General features: G+C 41.1%; 1 protein-coding gene across 1 annotated transcript in view; it reads left to right on the forward strand.

The window, feature by feature from the left end:
* Positions 1-21347, forward strand: part of fen1 (flap structure-specific endonuclease 1) — a 52410-nt gene extending 31063 nt beyond the window's left edge. Inside the window, exons 8-11 of the mRNA XM_028793696.2 lie at positions 2767-2898; positions 12623-12774; positions 15251-15368; positions 21167-21347. Of these exons, the coding sequence (XP_028649529.1) occupies positions 2767-2898; positions 12623-12774; positions 15251-15368; positions 21167-21244 (480 nt within the window). The 3' untranslated portion in view covers positions 21245-21347. The remainder of the gene's footprint in view (positions 1-2766; positions 2899-12622; positions 12775-15250; positions 15369-21166) is intronic.
* The last annotated feature ends 749 nt before the right edge of the window (positions 21348-22096 follow it).

Here is a 22096-nt window from a genome sequence, read left to right on the forward strand (position 1 = left end):
CTCTCCTATTTATTAGAAACTCTGAGTTGTCCTAGTGTACATGCTTTACATTGTAAAGGTGTCTCTTTATGGTTGGATCCTATTATGCTACAGGGGTTTGTGGAAGGGAATATGAAATCTGTCTTTTACTAGAAACCGCAGGTTCAAAAATTTATGGACAGATTATCTATCCATCCATCCATATAAGTTCAAGCAGTATTTGAGGAACACATGTAGTAAACCTCTGATTTCAATAACACAGTTATACCTAGTTAATGTTGTTGTTTTCACACATGATGCATGTAAACTACAGCTTAAAGTGTAATTTTATTGTGAATATTAAAAACCACTTTACAAGATGCTGGGAAAACCTCTTTCAAATACGCTGTTGGTGCTTACTACTACATACATGAAAGTAAAATTTGTGCAAGTGCTTTATCCAACATTTATCCAGCATTTGTGAGTGAGTGAGTGAGTACACTAATGAATATTTTATTTTAAGAAATTTCAAATGGACGCATTGAAAGCCTAAAATTAAAGTGCTGTGTTTGGGGAATGTTCTAACTTCAAAAAGAAAACGGTTTTATAAAGGCCCTAAAAACCATTCACCTTTCTGCCAATTTTAAGATTTGTTTAAATGTATCTGCTTTTCGGTGTCCATTAATTTTGTTTTTGAATTGCTAGCATTTTAAATTATTATAAATTATTATAAATTGTGTGGTGGTTTTGTCTCAAAATTTCACTATGACTTTGAATTCAAAGTCCTCCCTCCTCCACTCTCTAATTGGTCCTGTCCAGTAAAAGCTCATTCATTGGCTACCTTGCTCTTCACACCGTATCAATATTGCAGAGTACGGTTGGAGAGAGAGGAGTAAGATTTGGAAAGAAAAGCAAGTGAAAACATCAGGTGGAAAGCATACCTCATATTATGCATGACAAGGTGCTTCGAGAAGAACGTCGATTCTGTAATGCAGTTTCACAAACTGCTATTAAAACCTAGAAATATGGTGGCATGTCTTTATGACAAACAAATGAAGGGAGAAGCAGATCTTGAATTCAAAGGCCCAATTCCATTTGAACACACTCCCAAGCTGTTCGCAAGAGGATTTTCAGAAGTGGTTCAGCTTTTCCATGGAAGTTTTTGATATTGTTTGCTGTTTGTTCAGCTCCGGTACCCTGTGAAACCTATTGTGTCAGGAACTTGATTATCTCTGTTTATCACAAAAACATGAATTGCACTAAAGGATGAACTAGGACAAGAATTTTGCCTACCCCAGGGTAGGACATGAGTTATTTATGAAGCGTCTCACTCTTATTCTCAGCTAAGAGTAGGAGTTTGTGTTTGAGAATGAGTGTCGTAACGATTTTATGGCAGCCCATTCCGCAAAGCAGAACTCATGATAATGTCGTGTAGTTTCCTTGGAAATTATGATGATGCTTTGTAGTTTTCTGAAACTAGCGCAATGGCTTCACAATAATGACAACGATGATGATGATGATGATAATAACAGAAGAAAGAAAACATAAGGTAGGATATCTGTGCTAAGTGGCACATAGTTTTTTCCACTTTGCAACATAAATAATGATGTAATGAACACTGAGATGTAAAGACAAGGACGGACAAACTGAATAAGAGTACTGTAAAGCAAAATTATGATGTCCTTTATTTAACAATAAATGATATACAGCTGTACTTTCAGAAGAATTGCCTTCCCGCTGTTAAGGCACACAGGAATTGCATTGTAAAGTAACAGTTACAATGAAATTAGCCATGTCTATAAGTCGCATTCATTCTTCTAGTGTAATGTGATGTGCCATGCCTCTCTCTGTTAACCCCCTTTATCTTCTGTATTTATCCAACGTCCCAAGAGTCTGCCTTCTCAAGCCTTCCTGTTCTCATAAACAATAAGGTAAATGTTCCAGGGGTCCATGGAATGCAATGCTCAGCATGTCTGTGCAACATTTCACTGTCAATCACCGATCCTGCCCTGGTAATCTTTAGGCTAATACAACACATTTTCCATCCATGATCACCTGTGTGTTAATATTGAGCTATTACTCGCGATTCTCATATGTGTGCTTTCCACACCTGGGGCAATTTATTTTTAGGTGTGTGCCTATTTACAGGAATGCAGCATTGCTTTTACATTACCTCGTGTTGAGTGGTGGGATAATGCATGAGCCTATGTATTACCTCACAGATTGTAAGGGTGTTTAACGTTTGGTGTAAAATTCAAGGACTACCAGTTTGTGAAATACCCAAATCGTCACTATTGCAAAGCTGTATTTTACATGTAGCATTACCAACATTATCATTTCAGCAAACAATTCATGGAATAGGAATAATTTCCTAAATTAAGGAAATTGATAAAATGCTTTTAACTCCTAAGAGCAGACCCCAATTTGCATCACTCTGAGATATCTGAGCCAGTTAGCCCCCTTTTATTATTCTGAGATGCCTAATAAATACAGGCACATATCCACACACAGTACTCTAGACGAGGCCTTTGTTAGTGTGTTCTATAGCTTAAGCACAACTTCCTTTGACTTACACTCCACACATTGTGCTGTTTAAACTAACATTATATTAGCCTTCTTAATGGCTTCTGAACACTGTCTGAATGTAGATAGTAATGAGCCCACTGCTAATTCTAGGTCCTTCTCTTAAGCTGTATTCTCAAGTTTTTGAATCTCTCATTGTGTCTTTGGATCTATCATTTTTACTTCCTATGTGTAAAACCTTACATTTACTTAACAGACAACTTTTGTCACTCTTTTATTTTTCAGTTTATAGATTTGTGTATTCTACTTGGATGTGATTACTGTGAAACAATAAGGGGCATTGGGCCTAAGAGAGCAACAGACCTTGTCAAACAGCATGGCTGCATCGAGGAGATCATTGAAAACATAGATACCACAGTAAGAAAAGTCATATGCTTTACACCTGCCTAAACAAAAGGAAGTTTGTTTGTTTTATTTGTTCTTTTTAATAAGTAAAGATAAGCGACAAAAATTCAACGTACAGGCAATACGTAGCAAAACTGGCTGCAGTTGTTGCAAACAGTTGGTATATGTGTGTTGCATGTAATGGTATAATGGGTCTGTGCATAACAGCAGGCGTTTGGCTGCTCACACATGTTCAGAAAGTGGTGATATTGAAAGGGTATGCATAGTGCTTTAGCTAAGCAAGAAATCAACATCAGGTTTTGATAAATTCTCTGCAAATTGGCACAGAACGCAGAAAGAGAGAATTTCATGGCAATAACAATGGAAGTGATTGTCTAATGACTTATGGAGTAAAGAGAAAATCCAGGAAGTATGACGGATTGTGCTTGAAAGATGTTCATAATTGGTTGATAGCATTGCTGTGCATCTTAATGTGAATTATAATAATAATAATTCTTTGGATTTATATAGCGCTTTTCTCACTACTCAAAGCGCTCAGCAATTGCAGGTTAAGGGCCTTGCTCAAGGGCCCAACAGAGCAGAGTCCCTATTGGCATTTACGGGATTCGAACCGGCAACCTTCTGATTGCCAGTGCAGATCCCTAGCTTCAGAGCCACCACTCCGCCTATTATAGAAGCTGCCATTTAAATTTTTACACAAGACCTTAGCTGCAGCTTTCTTCTGTAGTAGTTGACATGTTAAGTGTTTGATCACCATACATCTCCTGTATGATGCTGACTTCTTGTTCTAAAGTGTACTGTTTTGTGTTCCTTTGCACTATAAATAACAGGCTTGCAAAAACAGCAGTGCAACAAGGCTGCTAGTATTAAAATGTATTGACTGTACCCCATATAAGAATAAAACATACCTTGAAATTGGAAAAACTGCTAGATATTCATTTAATAAAAATGGCGATAAACAAATGAATATATAATTGTGCACAGTGTAGGTATACTACTCTCTCTGCCATAATCTCTTGTAAATACAGTATGTCAGCAGATTCTTCATCTTTTAAGTGTTATGTAATTATTTCAAACCAATAACAGCACACTGCACGTTAGTGTGCAGTGAACACACTTGACTTGAGCAATTCATATTCTTTCTCTGTACGTTTAGCATTCGTTTGCTCAGAGGCTGATGCGCTTGCTGCTTCCTGAGCAGCTCTTCTTTTCTCCACCCTAAAGCCCTGCTTCTTCTCTTCTTTCGTCAGCATCTTTTCACGTTAAAACTGATTAAGTTAGTGTTTGTGTTGCAATTACTTAGTACGTTTCCTTCATTTTTCACTTAAGCTGGCACTTAAGTCTTCAATCTGCCTCAAGAATGATTTAAGATATAAAGAGGCAGGGGAAGTGACGACGAAGGTGATAGGGAATGAGAATGGCACCCGTACTCATGCGCCACCCTGCTGGCCGCTGCCGAGAGTTGATTCTACAATAAAAGAATAATAACTTTGGCAGTCAATCATCACCCGAATGCGTATAGTAGACGTCACGTAGTATATGTGTACCAAATTTCAAGTCAATGTTTTGCGAGCTACAGATGATTTAAAATCCTGGACAGACAAACAGACAGCATTTTATATATAAAGATATGCCTTGCTATTATTTGTGTGACAGTAACCTGTCTTAGCTGTCATTGACAACACAAGTGGCCTGTTGAGATCCCGTGGTAAAGTCAGGTGTAGTTTGGTATTTTGATCCTTGTTTATAGTTTCCTGGATTGTTGTGATGTCATATGATTTCTTTTGTGTATTCCTTTTGTTTTTGGAGTACATTTATTTTGCGTATAAATCAAGATATACCAGAAATGACACTGTCTATTGTTCATAGATGTTTTTTTCCCCATTCTACATTTTCCAGACACTTCCTTATTTCAGAGAAGTTCTTATTTATTTGTAAAAAGCATTGGAGTGAGATACTGAGGAATCTTAGCTGTTAAAGGGTCTTGTCTTGTTTGTCAAACTTCTTAAGTACTTTTGCTTTAAGAATTTTATTTTTTACAGGTTTTTACTTTATCATGAACCTGCCCTAGTTGCTATCTGTATTGTATTTGTTGTACTCCTGATGCCTGTGTAAGCAATTCACCAGCTACTGTGGCTTTCCATCTACTTTACATTTCCGAGATGTGTGTATTAGATTAGTTAGGGCCTCAAAACTGGACTAGTATGAATCAGTATGTGATTGTTTTCTTAGTGGATTAGCACACTGTTCACAGATGGTTCCTTCCCAGTGCCCAAACTATATAGGTACCAGGCACCAGCCTTGATTACTGATGAACCAAAACTGGAATAAGCTGGTTTATAAATGGATGGATGAATTCACATTTTGGCCTGCATTTTTGTATTTTCAAAAAGTAATTTCAGACATATCTCTACTGCAATCGCTGTTTTTTCGTTTTTTTTGTTTTTTTTGGAAAAAAGTGCATAATGGTGACAAGTTCCCATTTTCAATAAAAAAGTTGGCACTGTCCACTCCATATTCTAAACGATAAAAGAAAATGTGTTGCTAGAACTGCACTGTTTTTCTGCTTCACTTTAGGCAGCTCAAAATAATTGATTGGGAACCTCGAATTGGGTAATACAGAAAGTTTGTCAGAAGAACAATAGTTTAACTTATCAGCTGACCAGCTGTAAAGAGTATCCACAAATTGACTACTAAAACTAGTGCTGAATTCGTCACTAGAAATTATATATATATATATATATATATATATATATATATATATATATATATATATATATATATATGGACATTACTTAGTATTGGTCTTGAGAGGACTTGACGATTCTAGTCACTGTAAGACATTATACAGGTGCATTTCCATCTGTATAAAGCAGCCCCAGCAGCATTCCCTGTCACACTACTGATGAATAATTTCTTGGCTGAAAGTACTTGGTATTAGTGTGTCTGGTAGAGGATGAGCAGCATTGTTCATAATGGCACTCAGTTTAGTCTTCATTCTCTTCTTCGCACTACCTCCAGGGGTAGAGCCTGCCATTTTCATTAGCTTTTGATTTAGACGGCCTCTCTTGAAGTGTTGTTACCAGCCCAGCACTCCACAGTGTAGAAAATCACACTGGCCATCAAAGCGTTGTAGAAAATGTGAAGAATTTTTACTACCCACATAAAAAGAACAGTCTCCTAAGAGAAAAGAGTCTGCTCTGCCCTTTCTTTTATAGTTGCTCTGTTTTACAAGACCAGTCCAACCTGTCATTAATGTGGACCCCCAAGTATTTACAGGAATGTACCACATCTACATCCATCCATCCATCCATTGTCTCCCGCTTATCCGAGGTCGGGTCGCGGGGGCAGCAGCTTGAGCAGAGATGCCCAGACTTCCCTCTCCCCGGCCACTTCTTCTAGCTCTTCCGGGAGAATCCCAAGGCGTTCCCAGGCCAGTCGAGAGACATAGTCCCTCCAGCGTGTCCTGGGTCTTCCCCGGGGCCTCCTCCCGGTTGGACGTGCCTGGAACACCTCACCAGGGAGGCGTCCAGGAGGCATCCTGATCAGATGCCCGAGCCACCTCATCTGACTCCTCTCGATGCGGAGGAGCAGCGGCTCTACTCTGAGCCCCTCCCGGATGACTGAGCTTCTCACCCTATCTTTAAGGGAAAGCCCAGACACCCTGCGGAGGAAACTCATTTCAGCCGCTTGTATTCGCGATCTCGTTCTTTCGGTCACTACCCATAGCTCATGACCATAGGTAAGGGTAGGAACATAGATCGACTGGTAAATTGAGAGCTTCGCCTTGCGGCTCAGCTCCTTTTTCACCACGACAGACCGATGCAGAGCCCGCATTACTGCGGATGCCGCACCGATCCGCCTGTCGATCTCGCGCTCCATTCTTCCCTCACTCGTGAACAAGACCCCGAGATACTTGAACTCCTCCACTTGGGGCAGGATCTCGCTACCAACCCTGAGAGGGCACTCCACCTTTTTCCGGCTGAGGACCATGGTCTCGGATTTGGAGGTGCTGATTCTCATCCCAGCCGCTTCACACTCGGCTGCGAACCGATCCAGAGAGAGCTGAAGATCACGGCCTGATGAAGCAAACAGGACAACATCATTTGCAAAAAGCAGTGACCCAAGCCTGAGCCCACCACACCGGACCCCCTCAACGCCCTGGCTGCGCCTAGAAATTCTGTCCATAAAAGTTATGAACAGAATCGGTGACAAAGGGCAGCCCTGGCGGAGTCCAACTCTCACTGGAAACGGGTTCGACTTACTGCCGGCAATGCGGACCAGGCTCTGGCAACGATCGTACAGGGACCGAACAGCCCTTATCAGGGGGGCCGGTACCCCATACTCTCGGAGTACCCCCCACAGGATTCCCGAGGGACACGGTCGAATGCCTTTTCCAAGTCCACAAAACACATGTAGACTGGTTGGGCAAACTCCCATGCACCCTCCAGGACCCTGCTAAGGGTATAGAGCTGGTCCACTGTTCCGCGACCAGGACGAAAACCACACTGTTCCTCCTGAATCCGAGGCTCGACTATCCGACGGACCCTCCTCTCCAGGACCCCTGAATAGACTTTTCCAGGGAGGCTGAGGAGTGTGATCCCTCTGTAGTTGGAACACACCCTCCGATCCCCCTTCTTAAAGAGGGGGACCACCACCCCGGTCTGCCAATCCAGAGGCACTGTCCCTGATGTCCATGCGATGTTGCAGAGGCGTGTCAGCCAAGACAGTCCTACAACATCCAGAGCCTTGAGGAACTCCGGGCGTATCTCATCCACCCCCGGGGCCCTGCCACCAAGGAGTTTTTTGACCACCTCGGTGACCTCAGTCCCAGAGATGGGGGAGCCCACCTCGGAGTCCCCAGGCTCTGCTTCTTCATTGGAAGGCATGTTAATGGGATTGAGGAGGTCTTCGAAGTACTCCCCCCACCGACCCACAACGTCCCGAGTCGAGGTCAGCAGCGCACCATCTCCACCATATACAGTGTTGACACTGCACTGCTTCCCCTTCCTGAGACACCGGATGGTGGACCAGAATCTCCTCGAAGCCGTCCAAAAGTCGTTCTCCATGGCCTCCCCAAACTCCTCCCACGCCCGAGTTTTTGCCTCAGCAACCACCAAAGCCGCATTCCGCTTGGCCTGCCGGTACCTATCAGCTGCCTCCAGGGTCCCACAGGACAAAAGGGTCCTGTAGGACTCCTTCTTCAGCTTGACGGCATCCTTCACCGCCGGTGTCCACCAACGGGTTCGGGGATTGCCACCACGACAGGCACCGACCACCTTACGGCCACAGCTCCGGTCAGCTGCCTCAACAATAGAGGCACGGAACATGGCCCATTCGGACTCAATGTCCCCCACCTCTCTCGGGATGCAGTCGAAGTTCTGCCGGAGGTGGGAGTTGAAGCTACTTCTGACAGGGGGCTCTGCCAGACGTTCCCAGCAGACCCTCACAACACGTTTGGGCCTACCACGCCTGACCGGCATCCTCCCCCACCATCGAAGCCAATAACAAAACACCGCTCGGGTTCAGATCGGGGGGGCCATTCCTCCCAATCACGCCCTTCCAGGTCTCACTGTCATTGCCCACGTGAGCATTGAAGTCTCCCAGCAGAACGAGGGAGTCCCCAGAAGGTATGCCCTCTAGCACACCCTCCAGGGACTCCAAAAAGGGTGGGTACTCCGAACTGCTGTTCGGTGCATACGCAGAAACAACAGTTAGGACCCGTCCTCCACCTGAAAGCGAAGGGAGGCTACCCTCTCATCCACCGGGGTAAACCTCAATGTACAGGCTCCAAGTTGGGGGGCAATAAGTATACCCACACCTGCTCGGCGCCTCTCATCGGGGGCAACTCCAGAGTGGTACAGAGTCCAGCCCCTCTCAAGGAGATTGGTTCCAGAGTCCAAGCTGTGCGTCGAGGTGAGTCCGACTGTATCTAGCCGGAACCTCTCAACTTCGCGCACTAGCTCAGGCTCCTTCCCCTTCAGAGAGGTGACATTCCACGTCCCAAGAGCCAGCTTCTGTAGCCGAGGATCGGACCGCCAAGGTCCCCGCCTTCGGCCACCACCCAACTCACGCTGCACCCGACCTCCTTGGCCCCTCCCATAGGTGGTGAGCCCATGGGAAGGGGGACCCACGTTGCCTCTTCGGGCTGTGCCCGGCCGAGCCCCATGGGTGCAGGCCCGGCCACCAGGCGCTCGCCATCGAGCCCCACCTCCAGGCCTGGCTCCAGAGTGGGGCCCCGGTGACCCGCGTCCGGGCAAGGGAAAACGCCGTCCAAAATTGTTTTTCTTCATAGGAGGTTTGTTTAACCGCTCTTTGTCTCATCCCTCACCTAGGACCAGTTTGCCTTGGGTGGCCCTACCAGGGGCATAAAGCCCTGGACAACAGAACTCCTACGATCATTGGGACACGCAAACCCCTCCACCACGATAAGGTGGCGGTTAAAGGAGGGGACCACATCTACATATACAGAGTTATAGAATATGAATAGGATGCCACTGCCCTAATTAAAGGAACACAGTGTCCTAAGACAAAAAGAGTCTGCTCTGCCCTGTCTTATATAATTAATCTGTGTTCTGAGACTAGTCCATTGATTTGGATCCTCAAGTACTTGTAGTAGTGCACCATCTCTACATCCACTCCCTGAATAGTTTAGCAATGTGTTTTAGGGCAAAAGTCCTGATCTGAACTCAGCCAAAATTTTGTGCCAAGAATTGAAGCAGGAAAAACCTGCTGATCCAGATGTGCTAGTGCAAAACTACCAACGAATCTCGATCAGAACGATGAGAAAAACTGCTCCACAAACCTCTGAGAAGCTGTTTAGTAGCACTGGAAACATTTAATTGCTGTTATGGTGGCTAAAGATGTATTATCACATAAATATCAATGTATCGTTTACTTTTCCACGTAAACTTCTTCATAGCTTCCTAATCATTATGTTTACCCTTGAAAAAACAAGGCATAAGCTAGTTAAGTTAAATGCAGAAAGTAAGCTGTGTCTAGCGTCCACGTCTGTACTGATGCCGATTTAGTACATGGCTTTCTTGTGATGTTTTGAGACAATTGCCAAAGTATAGCCCAACATTGCAATTGGATCAGTAGAAGCGTGTTATTTCTCACACTTTGTTTCTGCAATTTTCTGTTGCTTGCACATTAGAGGTTAGAATGCCAGTGCCTGATCTACACAATCAACACCCCCCTTGTGTTGCTGTAGGCTACCAAAGTGCACAGCTTAGTGACTTCCACTTTTTCTCTGGCACTTTGACAGTTGCTTCACTGTGAACTGTGCTTTGGAGGCTAATGTCTTTTTTCACTTTCTACTGATCAATCACTTTGCTGTGTAGTTACTGCACCTGGCTGCAGGTTTATACAACTGAAGTCAGGAGGGATACAATGGCGACTCGGTCATACAGTGCTGTATGCATCAGTTCTGCTATCTGTGACAATGTCTGATGACCAATTCACATTGCCATCACTGTCATTTGATTTAACTAACGGTTCGGCTTCAGTTTGTTCTAAAACTGGCTTTACAGCTTTTCGTTTATGCACCATTGTGCATTTTGGTTGAAGGCTCCACCACCACTCATGAATATTGATGAGTTAACATATATTGACAAAATGCATAGAAATATTCATGATAGTTTTTACTAGGGATGCACCGATACCGAAACGGGTATCTGGTATCGGCCTCAATACCACATTTTCTAAAGTACTCGTACTCATTAAAAGTCCCCCGATACCGGGGACCGATACCACGGTCTGAGAAATGTCTATGTTTGAGAGGCGTGTAAGGGGTTAATCACAGGCGCCGAGTGCCCGCCCCCAGGCCCCGGCTGCAGCTCAGAGCGGGGAGAAGGCGAGGCGAGAGATGTCAGCCGTGTGGAACTATTTCAGAGTGAATGAAGACGACAAAACAAAGGCGGACTGCAAATTGTGCTCAGCGAAATTGTCCAGAGGAGGCTCAAAAGGTAGCGCATTTAACACAAGTAATTTAATCAAGCACCTAAAATCCCAACACGACAACGAGTACAAAGAGTTTACCCACGCTTCTAAACCAACACAACCCACGCTGCAGCAAACTCTTGCAAGACGAGAGAAAATGTCCAGAGACAATCCACGTGCTGTGAAAATAACACAGGCAATTATCGAGTACATTGCATTGAGTGACCAGCCACTCTCGGAGGTAGAAAATGTGGGATTCCTGCGTCTCCTCCATGTTCTGGAGCCCAGATATGATGTCCCAAGCCGTCGCTACATGACTGACACGGAGCTGCCTAAACTACACGACTCCGTGAAAAAACATATCCACAGCCTACTGCAAGCCTCCTCTGCGTTTAGTTTCACCACGGATATTTGGACAAGCAGTGTTAGCCCCGTGTCGCTAATTAGCCTAACCTCCCAGTGGATAGACGAGAGTTTCTTGGTTTTTTTTTGTTAAGTTATATGACTAAAGCTGTTACCTGTAAATTTAAATCATGTTTTTATTAAGTATTCGGTATCGGCAAGTACTCGGTATCGGCGAGTACTGAAATGCAAGTACTCGTACTCGTACTCGTTTTCCAAAAAGGTGGTATCGGTGCATCCCTAGTTTTTACAGCATGATGCTATTTTATCCATTAAATGGCAGATGAGTACTGTCCCAAGTGTTGTTCAATCTTAATAGTTTACATTGTATCATAACGGCTTATTCTGACAGACATCAAGCTTAGCTATTTTTACACAGAATTCCTAGTCTGAGTGATGCTCAGGGTTAACACCACAGAGGTTAATCAGTTATTTTTCTAGTGTTTGTATTAATTCAAGTTGCAAAGATTTCATAATAAAAGATATTATTATAAGTAAAAAGTTCAATAGGGGTTTGCGTACATTTTTTTTTTTAAACTACAATATATGATGTAAAGTTTTGTACTGCGATAGCTAGCAGAGTTCTAGCAATCTGGGCTTCACTCGCAGCGTTTGTATAGTGTTTGCATGTTTTTCTGAGTTTGCAATCCTTGGCTACTCCATCCATCCATCCATTTTCCAACCCGCTGAATCCAAACACAGGGTCACGGGGGGTCTGCTGGAGCCAATCCCAGCCAACACAGGGCACAAGGCAGGAACCAATTCCGGGCAGGGTGCCAACCCACCGCAGGACACACACAAACACACCCACACACCAAGCACACACTAGGGCCAATTTAGAATCGCCAATCCACCTAACCTGCATGTCTTTGGACTGTGGGAGGAAACCCACGCAGACACGGGGAGAACATGCAAACTCCAAGCAGGGAGGAATGGGGAAGCAAACCCAGGTCTCCTAACTGCGAGGCAGCAGCGCTACCACCGTACCGCCCCCTTGGCTACTCCTCACCACCAAATAGTTAGTTCTTTAGTGTCTGCACACATGCTAAAAACTGCATATTATGTTAAATTGTGATTCTGGTTTAGTCCACTTTGGGTGGGACTGTTCCCAGCAGTAGAATGACACCCATTTCAGGGTTGGTTTTCATGCTGCTGGGTTAAAGTGCAGGCCTGCCTGGCCCCATAATGTCAAACTAAATAAATTATTGATGGTGTGACTTTAAAAGGCCGAAGTATAAATGTTGTGCAGGTCTACCTTTGTGTGTTCAGATCACATATCTTAATACCAAATGGTGTTATGGTACCTAGAACTTAACAAAATGTTAATAATATGACTCTTGTTTTCCACACCATCATTTTTCACAAAAGTTGAATTTAACTCTGTTCTCACCAGAAATATCCAGTCCCAGAAGGTTGGCTGTATAAAGAAGCTCGACAGTTGTTTTTGTCCCCAGAAGTTGTGGATATTGATTCAGTTGACTTAAAGTGGAATGAGCCAGATGAAGCTGGGCTGGTGGAATTCATGTGTGGAGAGAAACAATTCAAGTAAGTAAATGGCACAGCATTGTTATGGGTTTGTCATCATTAATCAGAAGTTCAGAGTAACCCGGCATATTTTAGCCTATATGAATTAGAATTGACATGTCTTGGTTTCAGTATGGGTTTTTTTTATGTACTTTTTTTGATCAAATGAATGCAGTTTAGTTCCCATGTGCCACATTCACTTGTGATATTTTAACTAACTATATGTAGTTCGATGACATTAGGAGTGGGCGGCACGGTGGCACAGTGGTAGCGCTGCTGCCTCACAGTTAGAAGACCCGGGTTCGCTTCCCGGGTCCTCCCTGCGTGGAGTTTGCATGTTCTCCCCGTGTTTGTGTGGGTTTCCTCCGGGCGCTCCGGTTCCCTCCTACAATCCAAAAACATGCAGGTTAGGTGGATTGGCAATTCTAAATTGGCTCTAGTGTGTGTGTCCTGCAGTGGGTTGGCGCCCTGCCCAGGACTGGTTCCTGCCTTGCGCCCTGTGTTGGCTGGGATTGGCTCCAGCAGACCCCCGTGACCCTGTGTTCCGATTCAGCGGGTTGGAAAATGGATGGATGGACATTAGGAGTTGATATTAGCCATTAATTTAAGCAGCTAGCAGACTTGATAAATGCTTGATTTACTGTTCTGTCGTGGTCTCTCAAGTGGATTCAGCTACTATTTACCTGTGGTAGACGTTAAGTGGATTTTTATGAATGTACACCATCCTGTACTTTTTTTTTTTTTTTTTTTTTGCAAGAATGCAGGTCATCCAGTGTTTATTTTTGGATCACTCCTACATAGAGAACTGACAAAATGAGCTTTCTCATGTAATTAATGTCTGAGTAGATATGATAAATAAAGATTAACTCACTGTAAATGAATGTGGTTTTATATGGAGGAGGGAATAGTTGTCAAAATATTCACATTACATTTAGGAATTACATCATATATCTATTTAAAACATTACAATGAAAACATGATTATGTACATACTGTAGCACTCCTCCTCAAACTAGAAAATGCAAACACAACTATGAATTCTCAAACAAGGTGTTTTTTGTATGTGATGTAAATTATCTAAATGTAATGACAGCTCGTCAGCTACTGTGTTTGCTGTAAAGATGGTAAAGCACACCAGTCTGAACAAGCAAAACTATATGAGCCAAAATTCAAATCCACTTTGTTTCATTTAAAACATTTGCAATGCCCTTCCACTTACTCTTCCATTTGTTCTGACTGTTCAGTATTTGAGTGGTTCTATTCAGATCTACACACTTTGCTTTAATGGCTTATTTTAAAATTGCAGCTAAAGCCCGCTAGTTTGTGATTTTGAAACGCCAGGGAGTCTGTCTCTTCGATTAATAATTTTCATGTTGCAGTTGTTCTCATCCTCAGTTTATGCATGTAATGACTTGAGATGTATCTAACAATTTAGTGGGATCTGTTGAGATGCAAGTATTTTGCTCTATATACCCTTTAAAACTGCATGCTTACATTTTAATGCTCATGAGTAAACAAATATTCAAAATAAAATTAAAGTTCTTATGTAACAAATATATTATGTACTTTTAACATTACAGACTTAATTGTTGCCAAGTATATTGAAAGAATTCCAGTTGCCTAATAAGTAACAAGCTAAATGTACTTGGAAATGCTCATTTTTATTTGTAACTACAGGGCTTTGCCCCCTGCTCGCTTCACTTTGTCGTATGTTTTCTTTAGTCGCATTGGGTGTAGCTGAGGTTAGAGAGTTTATCCCAGTTGCAAAACACTTGACTGATCATCCTGTCAGAACAGGATTTGCTATTTGTTATTATTTTTTGTCTTTTAAAACCCCTTAAATGACAGGTTTGCAGTTGTAAAATAGTGAGATTGGTTTGTCTGCAAATTAGGCATGCATAACAAAGACTGGATGTACTTTAAATGTAAGATTTCATTGCACAGTACAGTGTGATCTCACTTCTTTTTCATTTTAAATATCTTCTGTCAATTACAGTACATCTTACTTTTCCCAGATGTAACAGTTAATTTTAAAATGATACAATATAAAAGTGATCAGATAGCAGTTCTGAGATTCACATTAAAAGATTACTCTTAGCTCCACATGAATGGGTTAAAAATCAAATTAAATAGTATTTTAAACAGAGTACAGTATGAGCACATGTAGTAATGATGAAGCGTCTCCATACGTTAGTATTCCTTATTGTCAAGCAATTTATTACAGGAATACTAAAAAGAAATGCTGTTAGAAAGTGTGTCTATAATCCTTACCAAGAAAGGAAAGTGATGAAACTGAATGGATGGATAGCTAAACTGCTGATACACAGCAGGATCAAAGTGCACTAACCAGTCAGCATCTTTATTAAACACAGGATAATGTGTACAGTGTCCTGGGCTGCAGCAATATCATCTTTACAGTGCTTGGCTTAGGGCTGTTTGGTTGTAAAGATAAGTCATTATTATGAGTTGAGTGTTACTCTTTTTAATGATTTATTTAGCGAGGATCGGATTCGGAATGGCACTAAGAAAATTAACAAGAGTCGCCAAGGAAGTACACAGGGCCGACTGGATAATTTCTTCAAGGTTACAGGATCTCTGTCATCGGTAAAACGGAAGGTAGGATTCCATCCTTTTATGTGCATTTATTTTATTTTTACATTGTAAAAGATTGCAAATAATTTTTAATTAATGCTGATATATACTGGAGGAATTATATTACCATATAGTAATACTGTACACCTGATACTCATCTATACCATTATACTTAATTTAGTTTCCTTTCCTGTGCCGTGTTTTTCTTTATCAAACAAACTGGTCTGAACCAGGTGCCAGTTCTGTTTTGATTGTTTTTGAAAGTCATTCACTAATTTTATTTATTTTTTGTCATTCTAAACGCTCATTTCATGAATAGAGACTGAGCACCTGAATATGCCAGTGTATGGAACATTTGATTGTTTTTATCTTGAAAGTTATCTTCAGTACCAGAAATAAAATAACACCATGTCCTTCTCCCACTCAACTCATTGTGATGCTAAATAGAAACTGATTAAACATGTTTGTTCTTTGTATACATTTCGTGAAGAATGTTAGAAGTGTTACCAGTTGAAAGAACTTAGTGACATGTTTGTGTTTAAAAATTAATACAAACACAGAAGTGATAATTTAATATTCAAATGGTTTTTCTTCCTTATGTTAGAATTTAAGCAGATGCATAAAAAAATTGTAAATGCACTGCAAAAGTTGTTTTAAGTTAATTTTCGTAATTTTTATTCTGTTTTTAGTCTGGGGTGGTACAGTAACTATTATTTTGGCTTCACCTGTATGGAGTTTGCTTGTTCTCCCTGTTTTCCCATCTAGGATTTTGTTTCTTCTTACACCATTTTCCTGATTATGTACACATAATGTATATTTTAGTAATTTTAAGGACTCGCTAGCTATATGGCTTGCACACAGTCATATCCATGGACGTTGATAACGCATCACATTTTAAGACTAACAATTTCATAATACAGTATTCACAATATTCATACATGTTCACTTCTCTAATTTAGAATTGCTAGCCTGACCACCCTAACAAGCATGTCTTTGGCATTTGGGAAGTGAACCAGAAGATCCTGAGAAAAGGCCATGCAGGCACAAGGACTTCCAGATTTCCTACAGCCAAGATACACTGTTTGGTTTGCAGGCTGCATTCTCAATTACAGTGTGTGGCTTGAAATGGCACAATCGTTCTAAAACTCTGTTTCAGGGTGAAAAATACACATTTGACAGTTTGATATGCTGTTCTAAACACTTTTATATTTGCCAGCTCAAGCAATCTGAAACGAGAAGTGGCGTTCAGACTTACTATTAGCAGCTATGTTTGTTGTGGATAGAGAGTAAAATCTGACAGACCGCACATCCCATTAGGATAATAAAATGAAACATAATATGTCACAGACGTGTGTAGGAATGCAGCAGTGAGTGAACCATCAGTATGGATTTACTACAGCGTGACTGCACAGGAATACAAGCTATTATGTTCTTGAATAAGGGAAAAAATACTACATATTCATTTAGTAAATGTAACATTTAGAAGGTGTTTGATCCAGTCACTGATTCCATTTATTTAAAAAAAGGTCCATTTTGAAACCGTTCCCTTCCTGATAGTCTTTTTTTTTTTTTTTTTGCTTATTTTGAAATATATCTCTTTCATCTCAAATGTCCTTTCTGTTACACTTCCATGATATCTTGTGAAATAAAATGACATTTAATTTAGAACAGAATTGTATGTGTCTTTTTATCCCTACACAAAGTTGTGCTCCACGGTGTATCATCAAAGTGAGCGTTTACTCTTAAGTGCAAACTAATGTTTCGTTTAAGAAAAGTGTGTATTTGTGTGTGTATTTGCATATTTTGAAAAAAATATATATATTACAAAAAATATTTTCCATCTGTAAAATCTCGGGATAGTCTTATCACTTATTTATCCAAAGTTGTTATTAAACTTTGTATTATTACTCAGCCATATGTGACTTACTGGTGCCTGTGTTTTATACAGTGTACACTTATTTTATAGTTTTTCTTTAACAAAGAACAATTCCCACCAAATAAAGTGGAATTGGCAACAGCAGGGAAAGTTAAGCAAGTATTGGCATACAAGTAGCTGTTCTAAGGTGCAGGAGAGAGAAAAATTAGGTTACAGTTTACAAATTAGCACTGACCGAGCTTGATGGACCAAGGGAAGCCTCAAGGACATAGGGAAAATGCCACAAAGCTTTTAAAAAAAAAAAAAAAAAAAATCAAAGTATCTATCCAAGCATATATAATTGAATAAAACTTTCCTTAGATTTTTTTGTTGCACGCATAGGAATATATTCCATATATTTTAGTAATGTTTTATGATTATGTACCAGTAGAATAAAAAAATGAATAAACAAATACAGTGGAACCTCGAGATACGATCACCTCTGTATACGAGAAATTCAAAATACGAGGAAAGTATGAGCGAAAAATTCAGATCTATATGCGAGCATTGGCTCGCGTAACGAGCCACGAGCCAGGCTGTGGGTATAGCTCGCGGCTTAGCAAGGGGGCGTGGTAGCAGTTGCGAGCCGCGATCTGCGGTGTCTGCGTTTCTCACTTAAGTGCACAGGTGGGAAACTGCCCACATCCATGATTGTTCCTGTGGCTGATGGGCTGCAGCTGCCATGTCCTCCCCGCATATATAGAGAAGCGCGAGCCGGTTAAGGGGGAGAAGAAGTAAAAGAAGAGAGGGGGGGGGGCAGGCAGGCGGTGCGGGAGAGCGAGCGAGTGCAGGCTCGCGTATGCAGGCTCGCGTGTAGCTGAACAGTGAGCTGAACAGGCGAGCCAAACAGCTGAAGCAGGATGTTGTAGAGAAGGTCAGCTGCATTAAGAGTGTCTCGCCTGTTGCAGAGCCCGCAGGTGAGACGCTAACAGAGAAGAAGCACCGGGGATTGTCATCTGTTTTTTAAAGATTGCATCCTTTTGACGTTTTAACCTCGTGTTAAAGGATTGTTATTCTTGTGTATTTTAAACCTCCACTTCACAACTGTTTTAAGGATTATTTATTTAAAGATTTATTGAATGCTCTACTGCACTTTGGACACCTGTTTTGATTCTTTTAATAATCAGTTATATTATTTACCAGTGTTATTTATTAAAGGTAGACTACAGTATATATAATTTATCAGTGTTATTTGTTAGGAAAATTGATTTTTATGTTAATATATTTGGGGTGCGGAACGGATTAACTGGATTTCCATTTTTTTCAATGGGGAAGTTTGTTCTAGATACGAGAAATTTGCTATACAAGCTCAGTGCTGGAACGAATTAAACTCGTATCTAGAGGTTCCACTGTATACTGTATGTGCTGTGGACCATATGGAGTGCATTTGAGCCATCCCTGACCTCAAATACAAACACAGAAGACCAAGGTAAAAACAAAATGGTGTGTTTTATAAACAAAAGAAATAATTACAACAGAGTGACAAAATTACAAACAAGAAGGGAACACAACAAGTGCCTATGTCTTCAGGGCTTACCGTACCTCCTGATGTGAGGTCCCTGACTACCTTATGAAGTGGCTAACTAACCCACTTTTCCACAGTGCAAATCAGTCAACCTGTCTCACCACTGCAGATCATCCACCCATCCATTATCCAACCCACTATATCCTAACTACAGGGTCACGAGGGTCTGCTGGAGCCAATCCAAGCCAACACAGGGCGCAAGGCAGGAAACACCCCGGGCAGGGCGCACACACACACACACACACACACCAAGGACAATTTTAGGATTGCCAATGCACCTAACCTGCATGTCTTTGGTCTGTGGGAGGAAACCGGAGCACCTGGAGGAAACCCACGTAGACACGGAGAGAACATACAAACTCCACGTAGGGAGGACTGCAGATCATCATATTCTAATATGATCTGCGCCTTACTTCCTCCTGCCGGCTGAGCCCTCCTTGTCTGAAACCCACCTCCCAACTCCATGATCACCTGAATAGAAGGGACTTTTAAACACTGGTCAAAAATTCCCTTCTGCATCTCCTACTGTTACTACTTCCAGGATCCCAGGTGATGCCATATTTACAACAGAATAGATATTTCATGGGCAAGATGAGCTGTCCTCCCCAGTATGCATATGGTGGTACTTTTTTGACTATACAGAACCCCTCAGAACTCTGAATAAATGAATCAGAGCTCCTATATCTAAACTGGGGCCCTTTATAGCCAGTTTCTCTGTAAGTAACACACTCTGTGGGTGATAAGTGGTAGCGAAAATTGGCTTATTTCAGGAGTATACCTGATTATAATGCTGCTAGAATAAATGGCATGTGCACAGCTTCTGGGTCACTGGGGCATGATGCCAACATTATCCTTACATTTTAAACCATAAAAATGTATATGCATTATACTAAGAAATCTATATTTATCAAAATCACTGCCATCTTCACTAGTTTCTTTAAAATGCAGTTGTGAAGAAATCAAACTCCAAGTTAGAAAATAAGCAGAAAATAGAAGCACAATGTTGTTAATACTTGCCTTATTTAATTTGTGAATTTAAGTGAATCACAACTGGATGTTTGTCCATCTCACTGATTAGTATGGTGCATCAGCTGCAGGCTTTTTACCAAATAGTAGAAATGTTCTTAAGATTATGTTCTTATACTGCTAGTGTATAATAGCAACAAGGAATGTGGTTCTGATGAAAAACAGTAATGATTCAGTTTACTCCGAGTAACTGGCAGTGCGTCCTTTATTACAATCATGCTTTTTTTTTTAATCTTAGAATGCATTTTTTTGTTAATCCTACATGTACAGAGTGCACATCTCTTCTGTGTTGTTCATGCATTTAGCTACTAAATTCACAGCTTCCTTAATTCGATGTCGCAAATCTTGATGATCAGTGGGGATAGGTGGAACAAACACTTTCTTTAATGTACCCCCATAGATAAAAATCGCAGGGGGTAAGGTCCAGAGACCTGGGAGGCCATAGACGATGAGCAAGATGTTGTTGTCTAGCTCTTCTAATCCATCGTCCTGGAATGGTGTTGTTCAGGTAACGTCGGACCTCCAAGTGGAAATGAGGCTGGGCACCATCTTGCATGAAAATTAAGTCATTTGAATCTTCTTAAAGTTGGAGAAACAACCAGTTTTGTAGCATGTCCAGGTATGAAAATCCAGTCACAGTTTTCTCCACAAAAAAGAAAGGTCCATAAACTTTGCTTGCAGAAATGGCGCAAAACACATTTACCTTTGGTGTGTCTGTCTTGTTTGATGACTATGCAAGGATTTTCATACCCCCAAATTCTAACATTGTGGAAATTAACCTTACCAGAGAGATGGAAAGTTGATTCATCCAAAAAAATTAGTTGTTTGGGGGAAATTGTCCTCTTCCTTATCCTCCAGAATTGCAGTGCAAAATTCAAACCTTTTTTCATGGTCGTCGGGGATGCAATGCTTGCACTAATTGCAACTTGTAAGGCTTCATATACAGACGCGGTCTAAGAACACGACATACCGTTTGAGGAATTCCAAGTTCAGTGCTTGCCCGTGATGTGGATTTCCTAGGGCTCCTTTCAAACAGATTTTTGAAATCTGCTCTTTCATTTTGAATAGCCCTGTATATATCTATATTTATTTATTTATTTATATATATATATATATATATATATATATATATATATATATATATATATATATATATATATATAATAATCTATCCTCTCCAATTATGTTTGATATAGCTCCTTTTTATACACATCACTGTCTGCACTGTCGGGCGTCTCTGGATACTGAAGGAAGCATGTTGGCTTTTTTTATTGTTCATTTTGCTATTCTTACAGGAAAATAACTAACTACTTTTTATATAGTTAAATAATTCCAGTTTGTACTTTTCGTTCATAGGAACCCGAAACCAAGGGCTCTGCAAAGAAAAAGCAGAAGACTGGAGCAACACCTGGGAAATTTAAAAAGGGCAAATAAATTTTTTTGTAAGGAGAAACTGCATGTCTGCTGTGTAGTCAAGAGTTTTACTTTTTTATTATAATGTAAAAAGTTTTGCAATAAATGTTTTTTGTTTATTTTATATAGCTTACTTATAATCTTGTTTTACAAGTATAGATTATCATTTCATGGATACTTCACAGTTCAATAAAGGAGACCCAAGAAGAGAAGTAAAAGTCAAGGAAATGTGTTTATTTATTCATTTATAGGGTTTCTTACATGCACAGACAAAAAAAAAAAAAAGTAGCCATTAGGGGGTCTCTATGCTTAAATTGGTAGAGCTTGCCCATCCAGTTTTTCCAACAAACAGTGCAGTACTTGCTTTCTCTTCTCAACGTCTGTCTGTGCCATCTGTTGCATTCCCAAACTCTCTCTTCCGAGGCTTTGCTTTCTGTTGAGCGATGCCCTATTAAATGATGGTGTACCAAATCTTTTTTAAAAAGATTTCCACTATCTATAAATGCAAGTATACTTGAATGCTACAGCACCAGATAACATTTTATCACCACTTCTTAAAGTGGGCACTCCATACACATGTGTGTATGTAAAAAAAAATTTTTGGACTGAGTTAGATGAAGTGATAGACAGTGTACCCAAGGGACAGAAAGTGGTGATTGAAGTAGATTTCAATGGGCATGTTGGTGAAGGGAACAGAAGAGACGAGGAGGTGATGGGTGTATGGATGTATGGTGTCAAGGAGAGGAATGAAAAAGGTCAGAGGATAGTGGATTTTGCCAAAAGATGGACATGGCTGTGGTAAATACGTATTTTAAGAAGAGGGAGGAACATAGGGTTACATACAAAAGTGGAGGAAGATGCACACAGGTAGAT

This window comes from Erpetoichthys calabaricus, chromosome 2, assembly GCF_900747795.2.
Source record: "Erpetoichthys calabaricus chromosome 2, fErpCal1.3, whole genome shotgun sequence".
Classification (NCBI taxonomy): domain Eukaryota; kingdom Metazoa; phylum Chordata; class Cladistia; order Polypteriformes; family Polypteridae; genus Erpetoichthys; species Erpetoichthys calabaricus.